Source organism: Falco naumanni, chromosome 18 (assembly GCF_017639655.2).
Source record: "Falco naumanni isolate bFalNau1 chromosome 18, bFalNau1.pat, whole genome shotgun sequence".
Taxonomy (NCBI): domain Eukaryota; kingdom Metazoa; phylum Chordata; class Aves; order Falconiformes; family Falconidae; genus Falco; species Falco naumanni.
The window spans coordinates 5,720,629-5,745,020 of record NC_054071.1 but is presented as its reverse complement, the minus strand read 5'-3'; the positions used below and the strand labels follow the sequence as shown (position 1 = coordinate 5,745,020).

The following is a 24,392-nucleotide window of genomic DNA, read 5'->3' as shown; positions in this document are numbered from 1 at the left end:
GCCCAGGTTTAGATACATTAACTGTGGAGAGAGCATCTTCCTGTCTGAAATTTTGAAGAAAATCTCTCTCCCTCCGTGTCTTCACAGGCCAACACCTCAGCTGTGAAGAGTGCCCCACAGAGCCAATCCGCTCCTGCTGTGGTCAGGGGGAAAGGAAGACCAGGACCACGCTCCATGTCCCTTTCTCTTTCTTCCTGTGTGACCAGGGGAAGGGGGATGGTGAGCCCACTTTTAAACTGGAATCCTGTGTATGCACGTGAACTGAGAGGGAAGACAACTGCTAAGGGGCCATGCAAGAAGGCTGTCAGTTTAAGTTGCTGTTTAGTTACCCCATCATGTGGGTCAAGAAAGCAGAAGTGTTTGAGAAGGGCAAAAGAATAATTCTGACTCTTCTGAAAGGTGGATTGGCCATGAAATGAAGCAAAGTCAATGAACCTGCACAGGACATGCAGTTTTGGTGGGTAAAATGGGAGGGTGAACGTTGTCACATCCTCTGTAGAGGAATGAAGGCAGTGGGTTGGTTATCATTGATAATACGCAGCTGTGGCCTTGCCTCAAGGCAGTGGGTTATTGTCATGGACGATGTGCAGCTGTAGCTCATCCTGCTAAGTGGTTAAATAGCCCTGAGGCGTGTGGGAGAGAGGCTGGTTGGAGGAGGAGTGGTGTGGTCTGGCTTCTGGAGGAAGGAGAAACAGCATGGATGGTAGAATCTGGTGGCAAAGCCTTGTTGCAGCCAGCTAGTTTGTGCTGCAACAATTGGTACCTGCTGTGAGGCTGAGTTGGACTACGACTACAACAGCTGGTGTCCAATGTAGCTGAGACAAGCGGGAGAACCTGTGACCCATAACAGACACTGAGAGGTGAGCTATTGGCAACCAATTGATATGGGTGTATTGCAATATTTATTGTCCATCTTAACTCAAATTACAACGGAATCCCCATCACCTGGCAGCCAGACAACATCAACCCACAGCAAGCACAGTTGTTAGTTGCATCTGCATGGTCCTTCCCTCTGTGGATGCTGCTGCACAAAGGGTGATGAGGGCATAGTCCTGAGGGGCACATGGGGAGCCTTTACTGTTCACAAAAGGAGGGGATGGAGGGACACAGCATAGGGGCCCTGTTGGGGACACTGTCACTTTCAGGAGAGGAAGTCATCCATGACTCCTCCAGACCCACGGCCATCAGGCCCAGCTTTGCTGAGCCTTTGCCCAGACATACCTTCTTGGCCTCAGTGCACTTGCTTCAGAGATGTGTGTGGCCACTGCTGATGTCAGTTGAGGAGCCTAGGCTGTGGGAGGGCAGCAACCCCACAGGCGTCTGGGAATTATTCAGGTGGGGTGAAGAAAAATGAGGGCGATGGGGGGTAGCAATTCCTCTTCCCTTGTTGCTGCTGTGCTGGAGAAGGAGGCTCAGGCAGGACATGACAGCTGAATGGTTGACCAAAAATGATGAAAGAGCTGTGACATGCTGTAGAACATCACACCTGGCAATAAAAATGTAGGTAGAGCCCTGATCAACAACTGGCTTGGCAGCAACCAGCTATGTCTCCCCGCGTATCCTTCAGCCAATGCTAAGCAACAGCACAAAAGCAGGGCCAGGAAAAGATGCTTTTGCAGTGATCCCATCAAAAGAGGTGTGGCATTCAGCACTGTTCCTGGACACAAAGGGCTGTCGTCAAGATCCTGGACTATATGACCAGAGGTGTAGCCAGGAGATTGATGGGAATGATCATCCCACTCTGCTCAGCACCCACCTGACACAATCTAGAACACTATGTCATCTTTGGGGCTGTAATGCAAGAAGGACCTTGACTAAGCAGAGTGAGTTCAGTGCAGAATGGACAGGATGGAGAGAGGACTAGAGCACTTGCTTGGGGATGAAAGGCTGCAGTAAACATCTTGATGAGCGTTGAGAAATTAATGCTTTGGTGGGAAACCTAAAAGCAGCTTTTGAGAGCTATGGTTGTTGAACTGTGTGAGGTAATTCTTCCAGCCTCAGCTAGGCAGAGAAATTCAGATAACAGGGTCACGCTAAGTACACTCAAAGCAAGCCTTTGTTAAAAATCACGGCAGGAACACCCCTAAGAAACATATCTTTCCCCGGACATGTTGGCAGGATATCTGCAGAGAAAATTATGACAATAAGGCATAGTATGGGATGCAGCAGAACTTTAATGAATCAAAAAAAGGAAGTGGGGTTGATATAAATGGAGGCCCAAGCACAGGGAACAACAGAATTCATGTCTGCCCAATGGCTCTTGCAGAGATGCCACCAGGTGTCCATCTGCCTGCCCCGAAGAGGGAACAAGGCCAGAAGGTGCTTCCTAGGTGGCCTTTGTGGTGTTTGCAGCCCAGGAGACCACAAGAGAATGGTCTTCCCCAGGGCCATGGCCAGCAGCTTTAGCAGGGGAAGCACCTCCTGCCGCAAATGCCGCTGCCCAAGCCAGAGAGGCTGAAGCCCCCGGAGTTGATGGGCACTCCCTCAGAGCTGAGGATGCTGCCAACGGCAGCGGAGGTGGAGGAGCCCACGGCGGTGTTCTGCGGGAAGGAGCTGAGGATGGGGCCGGGCAGGGTCACCACCACGGCGGAGGGCTGGATGAAGACATTGGAGTCCTGGCACTGCCTGACACAGGGCTCGTTGCAGCTGTTGGCCAGCGGGGTCGGGCCGCAGGGCCGGCAGGGCATGCACGGGCTGTAGCAGGACATGCTTCAAGGCTGGAGGTGCACCTGGGAGAGAGAAGCAGGGCATGGGGGCTGGGTGAGGAGCAGCCCGTCATACCACAACGAGGGAGCCAAGGCACGAGCTGGAGACGAGAGCTGGAGGCTGTGTAGGGAGGCACAGGGGTGCTTCTTCCCTATGGCCCAAAAGTGCCCTGCCGTGAGGGACCAAGCCCAGGCACCTTCCCACCTAGCCCATAGCTCAGGAGACACCTCAACCAAGACCCAGCCGCTCCCCATGCCACAACTTCAGCCCCATTCCCTGTCTCATGAAAGCTGCTCCAGGACCCATGGTATGAGAAACCGGCAGCTATGTGCCCAGAAATCCCAGGGGAGGAGGAGGAGGAGGAGGAGGAAGGTCTTCAGACTCACCTTGTTCACAAGGAGACGGAGGCGAGAGAAGTGGATGAGAGAGTGAGGAGAAGGGCCTGCTTTTATACTGCCTCTGCACCGCCCCAGGCGCACAGTCACTGCACGCGGGCAGTAATTTTCCAGCAGGCTCACCTCCAAAGCAAAATGTCCTACCTAATGGCACATGTTGTGTTTTGGTTTCCGTCAGTGCTGCCATTTCATTTCCTCGTTTCTGACATGCTTGCTCTGCCGTGCAAGTGCCTTTCATGTGCTGGGATGAGACGCCCGGGGGTATCCTGGGCAGGACTGTGTCAGCGTGGGCAGAGGATGGCTCCTCAGTGGTGGAGGAGTCCCGCGCAGGCAGGGGATGTTGGCTTGGGGCAGTGAAGTGCGAGTGTTTGCAGCTCCCTTGGCAGGAGGAGGCCCAGCTGTGCTCCACGCCGCACGTGTCAGCAAGCACCCGCAGACTCCTCGTTTTAAGGACGTGCCGTGTGCTTCTCTCTCTTCCCTCTGCCTCCGCTCGCTCCCACGGTCACTAGCCATGGCGTCTCCAGGCAGCCGGGCTGTGCCAATGGTTTCAGCCGTGTTCCTCTTGATGCCCTTTGCTCTGGGGAGAACACTTGCCAAGCTGCCCGAGTACGCAGGGCTGGTCTTCGGAAAGCCAAAGCCCACCTGGTGTTCAATCAGGCAAGGCACGTGGAGGGCAATGAGGAGATCTTCTTCCACGCAGGTCAGCAGCAAGGCTTGGCCAAAGTCAGCTGCAGCGCTGAATGGGGCAGCTTCACCGGGCACAGGGGTTACAGGCAAGGCGGAGGTGCTGCGGGGGTTCGTGGCCTTGGTCTTGACTGGCAAGAGCTGCTGTCGAGGGACCGGGGCCTCTGCCATTCCTTGGCAAGTCTGGGGCAGGGAGAGTCTTACCCACAGTCGAGGAGGATCAGGTGTGGGGACATTTAAACCGATGGGAGAGACACGAGCGCATGCCACCAGATGCCTGCATACCCCGTGGAGGGAGAGGAGGGGTTGCAGAAAACGTGTCCCCACCGGCTGGGGCTCCTCCCTGGCCGTCAGGCGATACACCTTCTCTTGGCATTAGTGCTTCATCATGTCGTCTTTCCCAGGCCCCAAAGGCCTCCTCACCTTGGAGCACACCCCGGCACCACTGGAGAGGCGAGTGAACTTCCCCCAGCTCTCCCAGGGGTGACGGCTGGCAGGACCCTGCCGTGCCACGTGCGTGGGGATGCTCAAGGAGGGGGTGGGCTCAGAAGGCACGAAACCAGCTCTCAGACTACATCGAGGAGGTGATGCTCTTCCCTGCCCTGCAGACATGGAGGCAGCTGGGACGCGTCCCAGGAGGGCAAGGCGATGCCTGCAGTAGGCAGGCTTCCTGGGATAGACTCTCCCTACCCACGGCGAGTCACACTCTAATTTTGGGTTGGCTGTGTCAGCTTTTTGGTTTGGTGCACAAGCTGGGAGTGTGTGCTGTCTGCATTTTTGTGTCCCATTCAGGGCAGTTCCACCCCTGCCCCAGGAAATCCATCTTCAAGTTCTGGGCTGTACCCATGTACACAGCTCCAGGCAGCCCCAGCAGCCTTTACACCCAACATGACCTTGCCAGCTCTCCCAGAGCTTGAGTGGCTTGCAGGACAGTCAGTCTGTATTGCAAGAGCGCCTAGGCCTTTTGGTCAGGGTCTAAAGTGTGCAACGAAACTGCGTGGTGGTGTGAGGAGAGTAGGAGGAATAAGGCACTGTACTGTGTTCCTATGGTGGTTTTGAGGCACCCAAATCTATAAGGCTTGTTGAGGAATCACAGACTTTGGGTGGGCAACATTCTCCTTCTGCAACACTGCTGATGGCAATGGTTGGGGACACCCAGAGAGCCATGAGAGAGGATGACTTTGCCAAAATCTGGCAAATTTCTTCCCAGAAGAAACTTTCCTTGGGCAAAGTTCTTTGAAATGAGCAGCACAGCCTACCTGCCTGTAGATGCAATGACCAGTAACTGCTGGAATGAGCAGAGTGCTAGGTAGGTAGGGAGAAGACATGGGCTGTAAACAACCTCACCAGACTTCCCCGCACCTGTGTTTGCTGCCTATGCAACACCTCTCCAGCACTTGGAGGCACATCCTCTGCCTGTACTAGCATGATCCTAATCAGCACGCCCTTTGAGCTTCTCATCATGGTACTTGAAAGGAGCCTCTGTGGCCTAGTGGGCATGTCTGAGATGAGGAAATGAAATGACGGCTTTGACGGAAGCCAAAACACAACCTGTGCAATTGCAGGTTGGATGTTTTGCTTTGGAGGTGAGCCTGCTGGAAAATTACTGCCCGCGTGCAGTGACTGTGCGCCTGGGGCGGTGCAGAGGCAGTATAAAAGCAGGCCCTTCTCCTCACTCTCTCATCCACTTCTCTCGCCTCCGTCTCCTTGTGAACAAGGTGAGTTTGAGGCACTTTTATCTTCATCCCATTCCTGACTCTTAGCCTCCTCTTCCTCGGCATCCTCTACCTCTGGGATTTCTCAGCACATACCTACCCTTTGTCCTGTGCTGTGTTTTGAGGCTGCTTGCCATGGGAGAGGGAAAAGGAGCAGAGGTGTGGCATGGAGAAGGACTGAGATTTGGCTGAGGGGTCTCCTGAGCCATGAGCTAGGTTGAGACCTCCCTGGGCTTTGTCAGTGTCGGTGGGGCACTTTTGCTCTGAGGGAAGGGGTCTCCCTCACTGTAGGGTGACAGGCTGCTCTTCAACCATCCTCTGTGCTTTGATTTCCCCTGCCCTCTCTCCCAGGTGCACCTCCAGCCCCAAGCCATGTCCTGCTACAGCCCGTGCATGCCCTGCCGGCCCTGCGGCCCGACCCCGCTGGCCAACAGCTGCAACGAGCCCTGTGTCAGGCAGTGCCAGGACTCCACCGTCGTCATCCAGCCCTCCCCGGTGGTGGTGACCCTGCCCGGCCCCATCCTCAGCTCCTTCCCGCAGAACACCGCCGTGGGCTCCTCCACCTCCGCTGCCGTTGGCAGCATCCTCAGCTCTGAGGGAGTGCCCATCAACTCCGGGGGCTTCAGCCTCTCTGGCTTGGGCAGCGGCATTTGCGGCAGGAGGTGCCTGCCCTGCTAAAGCTGCTGGCCATGGCCCTGGGTTAGAAGGCACCCAGGGACCCACACGATGGTACCGCACTGGGGACGGAGCATCAGCTTGTTGCTTCCAGAGGGGCTGAGCAACCTCAGCACCCCTTGCAAAAGGACAAGGCCAGCCTGGGCTCTTAGAAAGCACAGCCCACGTCTGCCTTTCCCTGCTTCCACTCACTCTTTTGCCTCCTGTGTCCTTGTGCTCTTGTGGTCTCCTCAGCTGCGAGTACCAGAAAGGCAGCCTGGGGGTGGCCAGCTGGCCCCGCTCCCTCTGTGGGCAGGCAGATGGACAGCTGGCAGCATCTCTGCCTAGCTGAGGGCTGCAGACTCCTTTCTGCCCCTGGTGCTCCCTGCACTGGGGCCTTCACTCAGGGTGACCTTATTTCCCTCTTTTGACTCATTAAAGTTTTGCTGCATCCCAGCCCATGTCTCTGTGTCATCTTTCTCAGGCAGATACCTGTTCAATATGCACAGTGAGAAAGATGTTGCTCAAGGTTCATTCTGGAAGGATGTGTCCGGGGATTGTTTTTCAGTGATTGCTGACATAGCCTTGCGTTGTGTGTGCTCAGTCAGTCACTGGATTACTCTCTGCTTTCTAAACTTCTCTGCCTTTTTCTAGACCAGCAGGCTGATAATATTGCAGCTGCAAAAGGGATTTTGCTCTGGATGACATCCATGGTGAACATGAAACTCTATGGAAGGAAAATGCACACACTGTGTCAGTGTTTCTCTAGTGCACCAGGATAACTTGGTCCACATCTGGCAACCCTTTCCATGCCATGGTATATCCACTGTCTTGTGAGTTGAGGGTCCACTTGCCACAGAAACTGCACGCCTTTTTTTCTACATAGATGATCCACATAGGAACAATCCCTTTTTTCTGTGTTATGGGAAAATGTCCTCTGCAGAAGTCAAAAGTTTTTGATACAGAGGCTGGACTTGGAGGATACTTTACCAGTTTCTTTTGGTCTGTGGATTGTGCAGAGACCAGGTCAAAATAGCCCTGTGTAGTACAGTAAGTGTGGTCCTGTCCTGGGGTGTGGAGAGAGACGTTTTCCGCCACAGAGGCTTTCTCACGCTTTGGCCATGCTCTGAAGAGTGACCATTTTCAGAAAGAGGTTCATTGTCTGGACATGCCTGGCTGTGGAGGTAAAATAGCGCAGCCAGGGGAGACCTGGCCCCAGAGGTCAACCCTGGACAGGAACACCTCCTCCCTTTTCCGCAATTTTTCCCAGCAGAGGAAGCTCCCTGCACTAGGGTGTCATGGACAGCACAGAAGGACAAAACAGCATCAGAGACCTCAAATTCCTCCAGCCACTGGAGCTTGTATTTCCCCATGGTGCTCAGCTGTGTGGTGAGTTGGCTGCTCTGCTTGGGGCCAGCTGCTCTGCGATATGAGAGCAGATGCAGTGTTTGAGCTCCCTTCTGCTGGTACCAGAGCATGGCACGAAAGCAGCATATCTGATAAGAGCAGGTGGTCTTGAAGGTGCCTCTTTCCTCCACCATGACTAGTCCCTTCTGCTGACTGACAATGGTCTTTTCCACAGAATCTGGAAAAGGTGGGAGTCCATTACTGCACAGTAAAAGGCTCCACGATCCAGGTGATCCTGGAGAAGGCAACAAGTTCCTGACTCTGCAGCAGGAACTGGAAGGCTGGAGACAAAAATCTGGGCAGTGGTTTGGGGCAGGAACTCAGAGCTCTTGGCTCAGTGTGGATCCAGCAGTACATTTATGATGTTCACCTCTCGTAGGATGGCCTGGTAGGGTTGCTGTGCTGTGCCCCTGCTTCAGATCCCTGGTCTGCTGCTGACCAGAAGCCCCAGGAACAGCCTGTAGTGCTTGGCCCTTATGTGCTGGAACCAGGACACCTCCAGTGGGGTGCAGTTCTGGTGTGGATTTGAAGGAGAGGAGTTCCTTGGCTGGGCAAGACTCCATCAGCCTTGGGATCCTTCACATATTCAGGAATACTCTTTGACTGATGAGGGGGTGAAGAACTTTGGGGGAGTGGGGAGTGGAGGGAAATGCAAAGCAAGGCAAGAGCCCTAGATAACAGCGCAATACATCATCATGCAGGAGGAAAGCAGCGCAGCTCAGCATAAATGTGTACTCGGACAAAGATGCTGCCAGTCTGGCTGCACGCTGGGTGGCCAGAGAAGTTCACTAGGGAGCCTTTGGCCCTGACAGGGATGGCTGTGAGGGCCGTGTCCTTGGCCGCCTCCATCATCTCCTTCAACCTGGGAACTGCCGGTCCAGCCCTGGGAACTGTCAGCAGCTTCCTACCTGCCTATCTGAGGTGCACGGCTCCCCGTGGACAGCCTGGCACGGAGTTTTGCAAGAGGCGGCGGTTTACAGGCAGGTAGGATTGCCTGCGGGATGTTCAGGGCTCTGATGACCAGCAGGATTTTGAGAGGTCGGGCTGTGGCCTGGCTGCACCAGTTGGAGGCTCCCAGCACTGGAAAAACTGTTTCTGGTACTGGGGAGCCTGGGGCCCAGCACAGGTGGCTGCTTGATTCCCTCTGTTTGGCTGAGCGAGCGGTTTAACCACGAGGCGATGCGAGCAGAAAGGGTCCCTGGGGCAGAGGAGTGGGAGCCCAGGCAGCCCTCAGAGCACTCTGTTCCACCCTTTGGGCTGAAGTTTGGAGCCGGTTTTGAGGTGGCAGCGGGAGGAGAACGCTCGAGCTGGCAACCTTCAGCTTCCTGGCAGCTCCCTGGGCACTCTGGTGGAGGCAGAGCGTGACGCGGTCCAGGTTTCCTGGGCAACCTCAGTGGCACTGGCAGGGGCTGGTGCCACAGGGGCATCAAGCTGGGGAGCAGCAGGGCGGTGGGTCACTGGGACTGGAGGGGGAAGAGGGGAGGCCTGACCCTCTGGCAAAACCCGGAGCTATCCTACCCGGAGGGCAGAGGCCTTAGATGGCAAAGGATGGGAGGCATGTTGCGAGCAATGGGCATGAACGGGGGAACAAGGCTCTGCACACCTGCCGCAGGGAGAGGAGCCCCCATGAGACAAGAGCCACCTGCCAGGAAAGGCTCGCAGGTGCTGCTGGATGCGGGAGCAGCTCCCAGTGCCACTGCCACCAGCCAGTGTGGCCGGGGCCGTGGGCTTCTCGCTCGGGCACTGGTTGCGCACCCCATCATCTGCAGGGTGTGCTCCAAGGCTGAGGAGGGCATCTGTGCGCAGGGGTGCAGCGAGGCGGGCCCTGACGCTGCTGACTCTGCAGGAGCCAGGGACATCTTCCTCGGCTGCAAGGGGCAGTGTCTTGGAAGGAAGCCACTGCCTGTGTCTGACCCCCCCTTCCTCCGGGAATGCCCATGGCTCTCCTTCATCCCTGCAAGCTGTCCCCAGAGCGACACCTTTCTTTCTGCCAGCTGGGGAGAGCATCCGGAGAGAGAAGGACCACGCGGAGGCCCAGGCTGCAATGTATCAGAGCTTTAATGAGTTGAAAGAGGGAAAGGAGGTCCTCTGCGTGGGTGCTACGGTGCAGGGAGCACTAGGAGCAGCTAGGAGTCCTTGCCACTTGGCCAGCGTGGAGCTCGCACCAGGCGTCTGCCTGCGCACCTGCCTGTCCCCGAGAGGGAGAGGGGCAGCAGGTCCTTCCTCAGATGGAGCTTAGCAGGTGATCACAGCCCAGGGGAGCAGAAGACAACAGCAAAAAGAGAGAGAAAGAAGAGAGGGAGAAACAGGCAAGTCAGACAAGGGCCATGTTTTCAGAGGGCCCAGGTGCACCTCTTCCTGCTTTCCTTTGCAGGTGGAGCCGGGGATGCTCAGTCCCTCTGAAAGCAACGGCCAGGATCTCCATACTCAGTCCATTACCATCTTCTGGGTTCCTGGGGGTCCCTCTGTGTGGCTGCCTGCGGAAGCTTTAGCATGGAGGACATCTGCTGCCGCAGTAGCGGCTGGTGATGCAGGAGAGGTCAAAGCCCCCGGAGTTGATGGGCACTCCCTCACAGCTGAGGATGCTGCCAACGGCAGCGGAGGTGGAGGAGCCCACGGCGGGTGTTCTGCGGGAAGGAGCTGAGGATGGGGCCGGGCAGGGTCACCACCACTGGAGAAGGCTCGATGACGATGTTGGAGCTCTGGCACTGCCTGACACAGGGCTCGTTGCAGCTGCTGGCCAGCGGGGTCGGGCCACAGGGCTGGCAGGGCTGGCAGGGCTGGCACGGGTTGCAGCAGGACATGGCTTGGGGCTGGAGGCGCACCTGGGAGAGAGGGTAGCGAGGAGTACAGGGGCACATAAGGAGCAGCCCGTCCACCCACCACGAGGGAGCCGAGGCACATACTGGCTGGGGAGTTGGAGACTGTGCAGGGGGGACCCCTCACCTCTTGCCTGTCCCCCTGGGCACCAAGCAAAGGGAGCCAGGCCCAGGAACGCTTTTTCCTAGCCAAGAGCCCAAGAGCCCCCTCAACCCAGCCCCAGCCCCTCTCCACACCAAACCTTCCCCCTGCTTCCCCTCCCAGGACAGGCTGCCCCAAGGCCTGGTACAGGACAGAGCTTCCAACTCACTTGCTTCCAAAGGAGAAGAAGGGGAGCAAGGTGGATGAGAGAGTGAAGAGCCTCAATGCCTTTTATACTGGCCCTGCACTGCCCCAGGTCCAGAGGAAGCCTCTGCGGAAGTAATAATTTTCTGAGAAACAAATCTGAAATGCAAAACACCCAGCTAATGATACGGGCTGTGTTTTGGCTTCCTGCATGGCTGCCTTTTCATTTCCTTGTTTGGCCGTACCCACTCCCCCTTGAAGGCTCCTTTTCGGTGCTGGGGTGGGAGGCCCCAGGATTTCTGGGACAGGAGCGCATCAGTGCCAGCGGAAGATGAGTCCCAAGTGCCGGAGGGGTCGCGTGCAGGCTGGGGACATTGGCCTGCGGCACTCGTGTGGGCTTGTTTGTGGTCCCATCGGCAGGAAGGGCCCTGCTGCTCCCAGCCCTGCAGTGCTCGCCTGGATGCCAAAGGGCTCCCAAGCGGGATGATGTGCCGCGTCACCTTTCTCCCACCCCCCAAGCTCTCTCTGATGGTCACTGGCCATTGCCTCTGCAGGCGGGTGGTCAGCCCTGCTGCTTTTGACACTTTCTCCCAGTGCTGCTCTGGGGAGGCCTTGGTGCCCCTGCTGGGCCTTCTGCGCCCTCTTGGCTCTCTCTTGTGGTCCTCTACCAACACCAACAGATTATATGGTATAAAACCAGAGTGGTACTCACCAGGATGTATGAGGATGGTGGAAGAACTGGGAGTTTGCAATTGCAGCAAGTTTCTTTCAGAAGCAGGGGGGTGGGATGGAGAAGGAGAGGTTGTACTGGCAGTGGAGAAGGATCTATATACTCGATGGGAAACATGCAGCAGAGGGAAGGGAAGGGAAGTAACAACTATATCTGCAGTTACTCTGATGAAACAAGTAACTCTGATGAAACTTGGCAGCATACATGAGAAGAGAGGTGCAAGGCATTTCCCACTTGGCTATGATTGTGCTGTTCTTTGCATCTTCACCCAACCCACTACCAGCCTCTCCCAGGACAGAGGAATGTCTGTTTCCAACAGTACTGTTGCTGCCTCTGCTCAACCCACTGTTCTGGACCAAAAAAAAGCAGAAGGTGGTAGGATTCTGTGGGAATCTAACACTACAATCAGTGAGACCACTTGTTGAGGAAAGTCCATCTGACCAGAAAGGACAGCTCACAAGGCAAAAGAGCTGTAACGATGCTTGCCAGTTGCTGTACAGAGACAAGACTCTGGTCAAAAACACTGCCATTTGCTCGGAGTTTTCCATGACCCCTTCACTTCCTGGGGACGGCAACTGGGGTTATGATAAGAAAAGTTATGGAGAAGTCGTTGAAGAGGAAGAACTAGTCTTCTGGGAGATTGTCGCTAAAATTGATGGTGATTGATTATATGGTACAGACAACTGTTCCCTGTGGGACGTCATTGACGATCCGCCTACTATTCCCAATGTGTTGCCTTTCCACCACTGTCAACCAAGTCCCAAAGAAGCCTGAGCTGGGTTGCAGCACCTTGCAACTCCAGAGCAGCCATCTCTTCACCATGGAAGCCATTGTACACTGTGATCAAGGCAATCACATATCCTGGCTGCAAATTACTTGTTTCATCAGAGTAACTGCAGATATAGTTGTTACTTCCCTTCCCTTCCCTCTGCTGCATGTTTCCCATCGAGTATATAGATCCTTCTCCACTGCCAGTACAACCTCTCCTTCTCCATCCCACCCCCCTGCTTCTGAAAGAAACTTGCTGCAATTGCAAACTCCCAGTTCTTCCACCATCCTCATACATCCTGGTGAGTACCACTCTGGTTTTATACCATATAATCTGTTGGTGTTGGTAGAGGACCACAAGAGAGAGCCAAGAGGGCGCAGAAGGCCCAGCAGGGGCACCAAGGCCTCCCCAGAGCAGCACTGGGAGAAAGTGTCAAAAGCAGCAGGGCTGACCACCCGCCTGCAGAGGCAATGGCCAGTGACCATCAGAGAGAGCTTGGGGGGTGGGAGAAAGGTGACGCGGCACATCATCCCGCTTGGGAGCCCTTTGGCATCCAGGCGAGCACTGCAGGGCTGGGAGCAGCAGGGCCCTTCCTGCCGATGGGACCACAAACAAGCCCACACGAGTGCCGCAGGCCAATGTCCCCCAGCCTGCACGCGACCCCTCCGGCACTTGGGACTCATCTTCCGCTGGCACTGATGCGCTCCTGTCCCAGAAATCCTGGGGCCTCCCACCCCAGCACCGAAAAGGAGCCTTCAAGGGGGAGTGGGTACGGCCAAACAAGGAAATGAAAAGGCAGCCATGCAGGAAGCCAAAACACAGCCCGTATCATTAGCTGGGTGTTTTGCATTTCAGATTTGTTTCTCAGAAAATTATTACTTCCGCAGAGGCTTCCTCTGGACCTGGGGCAGTGCAGGGCCAGTATAAAAGGCATTGAGGCTCTTCACTCTCTCATCCACCTTGCTCCCCTTCTTCTCCTTTGGAAGCAAGTGAGTTGGAAGCTCTGTCCTGTACCAGGCCTTGGGGCAGCCTGTCCTGGGAGGGGAAGCAGGGGGAAGGTTTGGTGTGGAGAGGGGCTGGGGCTGGGTTGAGGGGGCTCTTGGGCTCTTGGCTAGGAAAAAGCGTTCCTGGGCCTGGCTCCCTTTGCTTGGTGCCCAGGGGGACAGGCAAGAGGTGAGGGGTCCCCCCTGCACAGTCTCCAACTCCCCAGCCAGTATGTGCCTCGGCTCCCTCGTGGTGGGTGGACGGGCTGCTCCTTATGTGCCCCTGTACTCCTCGCTACCCTCTCTCCCAGGTGCGCCTCCAGCCCCAAGCCATGTCCTGCTGCAACCCGTGCCAGCCCTGCCAGCCCTGCCAGCCCTGTGGCCCGACCCCGCTGGCCAGCAGCTGCAACGAGCCCTGTGTCAGGCAGTGCCAGAGCTCCAACATCGTCATCGAGCCTTCTCCAGTGGTGGTGACCCTGCCCGGCCCCATCCTCAGCTCCTTCCCGCAGAACACCGCCGTGGGCTCCTCCACCTCCGCTGCCGTTGGCAGCATCCTCAGCTGTGAGGGAGTGCCCATCAACTCCGGGGGCTTTGACCTCTCCTGCATCACCAGCCGCTACTGCGGCAGCAGATGTCCTCCATGCTAAAGCTTCCGCAGGCAGCCACACAGAGGGACCCCCAGGAACCCAGAAGATGGTAATGGACTGAGTATGGAGATCCTGGCCGTTGCTTTCAGAGGGACTGAGCATCCCCGGCTCCACCTGCAAAGGAAAGCAGGAAGAGGTGCACCTGGGCCCTCTGAAAACATGGCCCTTGTCTGACTTGCCTGTTTCTCCCTCTCTTCTTTCTCTCTCTTTTTGCTGTTGTCTTCTGCTCCCCTGGGCTGTGATCACCTGCTAAGCTCCATCTGAGGAAGGACCTGCTGCCCCTCTCCCTCTCGGGGACAGGCAGGTGCGCAGGCAGACGCCTGGTGCGAGCTCCACGCTGGCCAAGTGGCAAGGACTCCTAGCTGCTCCTAGTGCTCCCTGCACCGTAGCACCCACGCAGAGGACCTCCTTTCCCTCTTTCAACTCATTAAAGCTCTGATACATTGCAGCCTGGGCCTCCGCGTGGTCCTTCTCTCTCCGGATGCTCTCCCCAGCTGGCAGAAAGAAAGGTGTCGCTCTGGGGACAGCTTGCAGGGATGAAGGAGAGCCATGGGCATTCCCGGAGGAAGGGGGGTCAGACACAGGCAGTGGCTTCCTTCCAAGACACTGCCCCTTGCAGCCGAGGAAGATGTCCCTGGCTCCTGCAGAGTCAGCAGCGTCAGGGCCCGCCTCGCTGCACCCCTGCGCACAGATGCCCTCCTCAGCCTTGGAGCACACCCTGCAGATGATGGGGTGCGCAACCAGTGCCCGAGCGAGAAGCCCACGGCCCCGGCCACACTGGCTGGTGGCAGTGGCACTGGGAGCTGCTCCCGCATCCAGCAGCACCTGCGAGCCTTTCCTGGCAGGTGGCTCTTGTCTCATGGGGGCTCCTCTCCCTGCGGCAGGTGTGCAGAGCCTTGTTCCCCCGTTCATGCCCATTGCTCGCAACATGCCTCCCATCCTTTGCCATCTAAGGCCTCTGCCCTCCGGGTAGGATAGCTCCGGGTTTTGCCAGAGGGTCAGGCCTCCCCTCTTCCCCCTCCAGTCCCAGTGACCCACCGCCCTGCTGCTCCCCAGCTTGATGCCCCCTGTGGCACCAGCCCCTGCCAGTGCCACTGAGGTTGCCCAGGAAACCTGGACCGCGTCACGCTCTGCCTCCACCAGAGTGCCCAGGGAGCTGCCAGGAAGCTGAAGGTTGCCAGCTCGAGCGTTCTCCTCCCGCTGCCACCTCAAAACCGGCTCCAAACTTCAGCCCAAAGGGTGGAACAGAGTGCTCTGAGGGCTGCCTGGGCTCCCACTCCTCTGCCCCAGGGACCCTTTCTGCTCGCATCGCCTCGTGGTTAAACCGCTCGCTCAGCCAAACAGAGGGAATCAAGCAGCCACCTGTGCTGGGCCCCAGGCTCCCCAGTACCAGAAACAGTTTTTCCAGTGCTGGGAGCCTCCAACTGGTGCAGCCAGGCCACAGCCCGACCTCTCAAAATCCTGCTGGTCATCAGAGCCCTGAACATCCCGCAGGCAATCCTACCTGCCTGTAAACCGCCGCCTCTTGCAAAACTCCGTGCCAGGCTGTCCACGGGGAGCCGTGCACCTCAGATAGGCAGGTAGGAAGCTGCTGACAGTTCCCAGGGCTGGACCGGCAGTTCCCAGGTTGAAGGAGATGATGGAGGCGGCCAAGGACACGGCCCTCACAGCCATCCCTGTCAGGGCCAAAGGCTCCCTAGTGAACTTCTCTGGCCACCCAGCGTGCAGCCAGACTGGCAGCATCTTTGTCCGAGTACACATTTATGCTGAGCTGCGCTGCTTTCCTCCTGCATGATGATGTATTGCGCTGTTATCTAGGGCTCTTGCCTTGCTTTGCATTTCCTTTCCCTCCACTCCCCTCTCCTCTCCTTTCACAGACATTCCTTTTTTTCCAGGATAGGGCCCTCACGAGGCAGACCTACTCTTCTGGCATTTGCACTTTCTGTGTGCTGCCCGGGTCCCTGTCCCTTCCACCCGTGCCCATGTGTCTGGCCGTGGTCCTGCTTGGGGGCAGTTCCTGAGGCCATTCACCCAATTCCTTTCCTGCTGTCTTTCCGTCCAGTCTTCTGTCTCAGCCTACTGCTCCATCACAGCTCCACTCAGAGCAGGAGGAATTGTCTTCCCCAGTAGCTTGTGTAGCTGCAACCTACTCTAGAACCTCCTGCAGCACCACCCCCCACCCCCACCCACCCCCCAGTTCCCCACTGGAGGTCAGCAGAAGACAGGTTTCCCATGTCCAGGACACACTCCCAGCCTGAAGGGGCCTTTCTGGGCAGAGGTTGACCTAGGCAGTCCTTGGTGGCCATTGTCATTTGGGCAGCTGGCAACATCTTCCACAGGCCCAAAGGACACTGCACAGAGCTTCCTAGGGCAGTGTGCCACAACCCCTCCTCCCCCTTCCCAGTGAAGGGTGCCCTGTCATTGTGTTCCTTTGACCAGAACAATGCTTTTGTTCCTGAGTAGTTTGTGAGAACATCCTGAAAGAGAAGTATCACACAGAGGCTCAAGTTGGGTTGCAGCAGAATTTTTATGATTTAAAGGAGGGAAATGAGGTAAATAAGTGGAGATTATGACGCAGGGAGTACCAGATCTTCAAAGAGACCATGTGCTGAGGCCAGGGTGGAGTTCACAAAGGGTGCCCAACTGCCTACAGCACAAAGGCAGGAGGACAGCAGATCCCTACATGGATGGCTTTGGAAAAACCCATGGCCGGGGAGAGAAGGAGACAACAGAGAAAAAAAGAGTGAGAAGTAGTCAAGTCAGACAAGGGCTATGCTTTCAGACAGCTCAGGCACATCTCTTCCTGCTTGCCTTTGCATGTGGAGCCAGGGATGCTCAGTCCCTCTCAAAGTGATGACCCAACACTGTGTCCTCAGACTAGCATCATATCTTAGGTTCCTGGGGGTCCTTCCTGTGGGAAGTCACCAGTGGCTTTAGCAGGGGCGACATCTGCTGCCGCAGTAGCGGCTGGTGATGCAGGAGAGGTCAAAGCCCCCGGAGTTGATGGGCACTCCCTCACAGCTGAGGATGCTGCCAACGGCAGCGGAGGTGGAGGAGCCCACGGCGGTGTTCTGCGGGAAGGAGCTGAGGATGGGGCCGGGCAGGGTCACCACCACGGCGGAGGGCTGGATGACGATGTTGGAGCTCTGGCACTGCCTGACACAGGGCTCGTTGCAGCTGCTGGCCAGCGGGGTCGGGCCGCAGGGCTGGCAGGGCTGGCACGGGTTGCAGCAGGACATGGCTTGGGGCTGGAGGTGCACCTGGGAGAGAGGGTAGCGAGGAGTACAGGGGCACGTAAGGAGCAGCCCGTCCACCCACCACGAGGGAGCCGAGGCACATACTGGCTGGGGAGTTGGAGACTGTGCAGGGGGGACCCCTCACCTCTTGCCTGTCCCCCTGGGCACCAAGCAAAGGGAGCCAGGCCCAGAAACACTCTTTCCTAGCCAAGAGTACCCTCAACCCATACCCAGCCTCTCTCCATGCTAGATCTTTTCCCTGATTCCCCTCACAGTTAGTCCCAAGCCCCAGACAGGGCAGGTATTACCTGACATGTCCACTGAGACATGGCTTCATCCTGTAGGAGCAGGAGAAGGGATTTCAGACTCACCTGGTTCCCAAGAGAAGAAGGAGGGTTAAGTGGATGACAAAGCAAGGACCTACGCTTGCTTTTTATACTGGTCCTGCACTGCCCCAGGCCCAGAGATAGTCCTAGCAGGGTTAATAATTTTCTGAGAAGCTCTTCTGAAATGTAAGACATCCCAGGTAATGATACAGGCTGTGTTTCAGTTTCCTTGTGCCTTTTCATTTCCTTGTTTATGTCATGCTCATTTCCTCATGGATGTTTGAGTGTTGGAATAAGAGTTCCTAAAATTTCTGGGGCAGAAATATGTCATTGCAGGCAGAACACTCACACCAGTTGCTGGAGGGGTCATGTGCAGACTAGGAATACTGGCCTGGGGCACTCCTAGGGGTATGTTTCCTGCCCCATTGACAGGAAAGACCAAGGTCCTTTCAGCGCTGTAATCCTTGACCAGTCACCCAAGGGCTCCCACACGTGAGGACATGACATGGCCTTTTTCCTCTCTCCCTCCCAGCCCTTTCTGGTTGTTACCAGTCTTTTTCTTCCAAGGGAGGCAGACTGCACTTCTGAGTTTCAACGTTTCTTCTTCTAACATCAACCCTAGGAGAGATTTTCCAGGCTGCTTGGCTTCCTCCATTCTCTAGGCCATCTCTTGGGATTCCCAGCCAGCCCAGCTCAACCTTTCTCGGAACTCTGTAAGCAATATGTAAAGGTGAAAGCATGACATAGTCCAGTTTTTTCTGGCAGCCTTGGTGGGACTTGCAGCCTTTGGTGAGATGTGTCTTTCTGGCTGGCAAGGATTGGAGCAAAAGAAGTTGCTGACCCAGGCCTCTCAGATGCTGCTGTGGATGGGTAGCTCCAAACCTTGCATAGGTTCAGGGAGAGATTCTCCTCTGTGCTGTCTGTGGACAACTGCCAGGTGCTTTCCCCTGTGTGCGATGCCAAGCTACAGGACAGCACCACCTGTCTCACCACTGAGCCCACACTGGTGCCCACAGCATGCAGCATCAGACAGAAAGAGGGTATATGTGTATGTTCCTCGTGGAGTGGTTTCCTCCCCAGCACTGTGTGCATGTAGGTCAGTTCTCAGCTTTTCCAGCAATAGCCTGTTGGGGTAGTGGTGGGGTTGGGTCTCTACCTCCCCAGCCTATGCAGCACAGACAAATGTTATTAACAGCATGCTGGTGTGACTTCTGTCTGAATTCAGAGCCAGGGACTTGGTAAAAGAGCAAAATAGTCCAATAAAACTGTCACTTTCAAGGAGTACTTGGACATGGAGGAGAGCTTTTGAGGGATGCCACATGGACCATACCAGCCTTCATCAACCCCCCTGAGCTGAAACTAGCTGTGGCATGGGAATGAATATTAAAAAGATGTGTCTGATCAGCTTGTCCTGCTCTTACTGCTCCCTCAGCCTCCTCTGGAGCATGCTGCTGCAGAAGAGAGCCTTTGTTGTGAGACATGACTGCTTTCATGGTTTTATCTCCCAGCCAAAATAGCCCAAGGAAGGAAAATCTCTTCCTATCCATGCACCTGGGCATCAGCCAAACCCTCAGCATGTGAAAAAAGCCCGTCAGCCCTAGACTGGGGAAGATTTTCTGTTTAACCGGATTAGCACCCATACCCCAATCTGCTTCACTGCTTTTCATCTCTCTCCTCTCTCCCAGGGGAATCACCATTGCTTTGCTGGGAGGAATCTCAGTGCACCAATTTCCTGACAGAAATCAGCTGTTCACTCTGTTTCCATCTTGGTGGAAAAAAGAGCTGACCTTGGAGACCAGCTGTGTTGGAAGCTGACAAAATGAATTGTGGTGGATGCAGAGAAGTTTAGCTGTCATCTGTAAATATTGTTGAGCATAAGCTGTGTATTTTTGCAAGATGCCCAGGAGAAACTTGTGGTTACCCCTCCTCTTCTCTTACACATCTGTTTGAGACCTGCTCAGGAAATTTTCCTTGCTCTGGGATGAGCAGATGGATTAAATTCCAAGGCTAAATCACCTGGAAAAACCTGGTTGCTGATGTGCTGGTGGTGGGAGCTGACACTACTGGGATCTGAGTCCCCTGATTCTGCTTCCATCAATCCTGATCTGCCTACTGTCACCACCTCCTTGTGCATGTCTGTCCTGGTTTTGGCTGGGATAGAGTCAATTTTCTTCTCAGTAGCTGGCACAATGCTTTATTTTGGATTTAGTATAAGAATAGCATTGATAACACACTGATGCTGTAGATGTTGCTAAGTAATCCTTACTCAAAATCAAGGACTTTTCATGTTTGCCAGTGAGCAGGTGCACAAGAAGCTGGGAGGGAGCAGAGCCGGGACAGCTGACCCAAACTAGCCAAGGGTTGTTCCCTAGCATAGGCTGTCATGCTAAGTATATAAAGCTGGGGGAAGAAGAAGGAAGGAGGAGAAGTGTGGAGTGACGGCGCTTGTCTTCCCAGGTAACTGTTATACATGATGGAGCCTGGCTTTTCTGGGGAAGGCTGAGCCCCTGCCTGCAGTCGGAAATTGTGAATTAATCCCTTGGTTTGCTTTGCTTTGCTTTCTTGCACGCATGGCTTTTGCTTTACCTTTAAACATAATCTCAACCCATGAGTTTTCTCACTTTTACTCTTCTGATTCTTTCTTCCATCTCACTGTGGGAGGAGTGAGTGAGTGAGTGGCTGTGTGGGGCTTAGTGGCTGGCTGGGCTTAAACCATAGCAGTGCTTTATGGTGCCCCATGTTGGGTTTAACCCCAGCCACACAGCTGCTCACCCACTCCTCACCAGGCAATGAGATGGGGAGGAGAATCAGGAAAAAGGTAAAGCTCATAGCTTGAGATAAGAACAGTTTAATAATTAAAAGAAAATATAATAATGATAATAACAACAACCACTACAAGAATAACAAATACAACAATTGAAATGGAAAGAGAAGGTGAGATTAATAATTCCCAAAAGGTAGGAAAAAAAAAAGTGATGCACAGTACAATTACACACCACCCTCCAACCACTTCCCTGCCAGTCCCCAAGGAGCAATAATCAGGACACAGAAACAATGGATACCTGAGGGATGCTGGGGTATAAACCATTACCACATGCTTAAGGCCAAGGTATAAAAAGAAATTTTTTACTATTACTGGAAACAATACCTAAAAGCTGACATTAACAGGGAAGACACACATTGTTTGCATAGGGAAGACAGAGACATGAAATGAGCCACAGAGGATTTAAGGAGTGTGGAAATACGCAGAAAGTAAAGATGTGATTGCATCATCGGAGCATGGCTGATACCAATGCTAACTTGTGGACTCCCTCCACCCTGCATGTCTGGGCAGAAGCTGGGCCCTACCAGGGACTGTAGGACTGTGTGAGGGACCTGTCTCTTCTGCCTGTGCCCATGTGTGCCAGCCACACACCCTTGATCGGACAACGGAGACAAGGAGAAGGCAAGCATGAGGCTGTGGGCTGTCCCCAGGTATTATTGTTCCCCAACAACGCTCCTGCCACACTTTGGAGCCATGATTTCACCGATGGCCATTAGCTATGGAGTAGTAAGGGATGTTTTCCTCTGATCCAAGAGAAAAGGCACCAAAGAGAACCCACTGCTGACAGTTCCACCCTCCCCTTCCTCCCCCGTTATTCCCCGGGCAGACTGGGAGAGCTGCCACAGAAGGAGGGAGGACTCGGAGGCACAGGCCTGGATGCAGCACAACTTTAATGAGTCGAAAGAAGAAAAGGAGGTGGCTCCTAGGCAGCGCCAGGGGCAGCCACTGAGGTGCAGTGGAGCTCCTGCAGGGTGTCCGTCTGCCTGCCCTGCGGAGGGAGGGAGGCCAACAGGTGCCAGCCACGCTGGTGCTGGGAGGCTAGGCGACAGCAAAGGGAAGAGGGCAAAAAGGCTGAGTGGAAGAAGGGGCCAATGGCACGGAGCTCCATCTCCGGTCCATGTTCTGAGGTCCTGAAGGTTCTTGCCCAAAGCTGTTGCCAGCACCTTTAGCAGGGGCGACATCTGCTGCCGCAGTAGCGGCTGGTGATGCAGGAGAGGTCAAAGCCCCCGGAGTTGATGGGCACTCCCTCACAGCTGAGGATGCTGCCAACGGCAGCGGAGGTGGAGGAGCCCCACGGCGGTGTTCTGCGGGAAGGAGCTGAGGATGGGGCCGGGCAGGGTCACCACCACGGCGGAGGGCTGGATGACGATGTTGGAGCTCTGGCACTGCCTGACACAGGGCTCGTTGCAGCTGCTGGCCAGCGGGGTCGGGCCGCAGGGCTGGCAGGGCTGGCACGGGTTGCAGCAGGACATGGCTTGGGGCTGGAGGTGCACCTGGGAGAGAGGGCAGGGGAAGCCAGAAACGGGGAAACGTGAGAAGCAGCACTGCACCCAACCACAGCGGGGCCACCGCATCTCCTGGCCCAGCACACGCTGCCCAGCTGAAAGCCCAGGAGCCACCTCAGCTACGTCCCAGGCTCTCTCTGCAGAAGACCTTCTCCCCCCTTCCCTCTCCCGTGAGAAGCAGCTCCCAGCCCGGGGCTAGCACAGCCCACACGAGCTGAGCCCTCCACGGAGGAAAGACCTGGTCTGGAAGGAGGAGGACAAGAGACTTCACACGCACCTGGTTCCCAAGGAGAAGGGGGCAAGAGAAGCGCATGAGAGCGCAGAGAGTCGGGCCGCCTTTTATAGCAGTCCTGCACTGCCTCGGGCCCAGAGGCACCCTCCGTGGAAGTAATAATTTTCTGACGAGTTCCTGGCAAATGCAGACCATCCCACCTAATGGTATGGGCTGTGTCCTGGTTTCCTGCACCGCTGCCTTTTCATTTCCTTGCTTACGGCACGTGCTTTCCCACATGAAGGCTGCTCTAAGTGCCGGCATGAGAAGGCCAAGGATTTCCGGGACAGGCACGTGCCGGCGCAGGAGGAAGACGCAGCTCAAGTGCTGGTGGCATCCCACGCGGAGAGGTGATGTGCGCCTGGCTCATTCCCGTGGGCTTGCTTGCGGCACAGTTGTCGGGAAAGGGGCACCGCTCCCATGCTTCTCATCTGCGTTGGCCCCAGGACCGCCATGCGAGAGGGCACGGCACATCCTTTCCTCTTGCTCCCCCCATCTCTCTCTGATGGTCGCTCATGGCCATCTCCTGCCTTTCTGTAAGCGTGCAGAGGTTTGCCTGGTTCCGTGCAGGCGTGAGTGAGCACACGTGTGTCAGCCTGTACTTGTGTGGGTCAGGGTGAAGACCTTGGCCTTCCCGGGGGTGTCCCTGGGCACTGCAGAGCAGCAGATCGCCCGTGCCAGCCAGAGCCCATTACAGCTGAGAGGCGGTGCCTTTGGGCCGGGCAGAGAGGTGCCCAGGGAGCTGAAACGCAGCCTCTGCCCCCGCACCCCCTCCTCTTGCTTTAAGTACAGGGCCAGGAAAGCCTGCCCGCCTCTGCGGGCCCCTGTCCCTGAATCGGTCCCCTCATGGTGCCGTCTTGCTGGGGGCTGGGGCGGGACGCAGGCTCCTCGTGTCCAGGCCAGGGCCAGGTGCACTTCGGCCTGGTGCTCACTGAGGCACGGCCTGAGACCTGGTGCCAAACGGGTGTGGAAGGGAAGGGACGGGGCTCCGCATGTTGCTCGGCTGTGAGATGGGGTGCCACAGGGGCAGTCGCGCAGCTCTGAGTCCAGCTCCTTTGGTGTTCAAGCACCATGAGTTCCAGGTCACGCACAGAACACGGAGTCTGAAGGCCAAGCACCTGTGTCTGGGGAGGCAGAGACAAGGCGTTCAGGGGAAGGTGCCAAAACCCGGCTGCTTCTTCATGAGCAGGTCAGGTAAAGTCCCTCTTTGCGCAGAAGGAAACTTGTGTGTGCTGACGGCAGCGCCCGCACCCGCAGCCCCCTGCGCTGCTGCGCGGTGGGGGAAATAGAAGAGCCGTGAATGAAGGAGGGAAGCTGAGGCTGTGGAGAAGACGTGGGGACGGGGTGGAGGCATCTTAAGGGCTTTTCTGCTGTTTCTCTCCCTCCTGCTCTATTTTTCGTTGGCAATATGTTGGAGGAATGTTCCCCCAGTCAAGTCTGTTTTTCCAGTGAAAGTAACGGGTAAGTGATGCCCCTGGCTTTGCCTCGACCCACAGCCTTTTTCACCTTCTTTCCCCCTCTGTCGCGTTGCGCAGGGAGAGGGAGAGGGAGAGAGCAGCCTGGTGGGTCTGGAAGCCAGCCAAGGTCTTTTCAGTATTGCCCCACTTATGGTTCATGCAAGTGCCGTGAGTGTTTGTCATTTATGTGCTTTTTTCCTGCTTTCTCTCTGTGCCATCAGGAGCAGACTCCTTCTGCCACAGATGTTCCCCTCAGAGGACAGTGGGCAATGATGCCCATTGGCCTCTGCAGGGACCCGCTGTACGGACGTGACGGAATGAGAGGGGACTTGCCGTAGCTACCCTTGCCCTCGGATGCACACCCTGCCCCTTCCTCCTGGAGATGGGTGGGGAGGTGAGGAGGAGGCGGCTGTGGGCTCTAGCCAGGGTGATTTCTCCCGCTATTCCCTCCTTCCGTCCTCGTCGCCACCTTCTGTCTGAGCCTTCTCCCCCAGCACAGCTCCATGCAGAGCAGGAGGAACTGCCCTGAGTGCCCGTGGGGCTGCTGACCTCCCAGGGCCTCCTGCAGCACCGGGCTCGTCCCATGAAGACAGGGCAAGTTGGCACCACCATCCGCAGGGCATGTTTGGAGGCCAAGGGCACTATTTCTGGGCAGACACACAGCACGGGAAGGGCTGATGGGCACGGGCTGTGCAGTGGCCAGAGATGTTGTCCTCAGCTCCGAGGGACAGCGACCAAGGGAGGCCATGGGGCTGTGTGTGCTGCCCTCCCATTGGTCTAGGAATGAGAAAGGATCCACTTGCTCCCCCATTTGTTTCCTCCCGGCGCATCTCCTTCCTCCCTGCGCAGCTTTAGAGAACATCCAGAGAGGAAAGGACCACACAGAGCCAGGGGCTGGGATGCTGCAGAGTTTAATGAGTCCAAAGAGGGAAACAAGATGCCTCTGAGGGGAGGCCACAGGGAAAGGGTCGCGCGGAC

At 56.1% G+C, this 24,392-nt stretch overlaps 3 protein-coding genes and 3 pseudogenes across 3 annotated transcripts; 2 read left to right on the top strand and 4 right to left on the bottom strand.

Annotated features, from left to right (window-relative positions):
• Positions 1-2,402: 2,402 nt before the first annotated feature.
• On the bottom strand, positions 2,403-3,956 carry LOC121099134. Its single transcript, XM_040617771.1, is given in 3 exon segments — positions 2,403-2,729; positions 3,093-3,245; positions 3,612-3,956. Coding segments are annotated over 3 exon segments (825 nt in total).
• A 1,255-nt stretch (positions 3,957-5,211) lies between these two features.
• LOC121099133 (feather beta keratin-like) lies at positions 5,212-6,178 on the top strand. Its single transcript, XM_040617770.1, has 3 exons — positions 5,212-5,250; positions 5,351-5,503; positions 5,852-6,178. Exons 1-3 carry the CDS (start codon positions 5,212-5,214, stop codon positions 6,176-6,178), a joined length of 519 nt encoding a protein of 172 aa, XP_040473704.1.
• Positions 6,179-10,049: 3,871 nt separating this feature from the next.
• Positions 10,050-11,944, bottom strand: LOC121099132 (annotated as a pseudogene).
• Positions 11,943-13,795, top strand: LOC121099130 (annotated as a pseudogene).
• A 2,926-nt stretch (positions 13,796-16,721) lies between these two features.
• LOC121098970 (feather keratin Cos1-2-like) lies at positions 16,722-17,034 on the bottom strand. Its single transcript, XM_040617534.1, has one exon. It carries the CDS (start codon positions 17,032-17,034, stop codon positions 16,729-16,731), a length of 306 nt encoding a protein of 101 aa, XP_040473468.1. The 3' UTR covers positions 16,722-16,728.
• Positions 17,035-21,164: 4,130 nt separating this feature from the next.
• On the bottom strand, positions 21,165-22,412 carry LOC121099129 (annotated as a pseudogene).
• Positions 22,413-24,392: the final 1,980 nt, after the last annotated feature.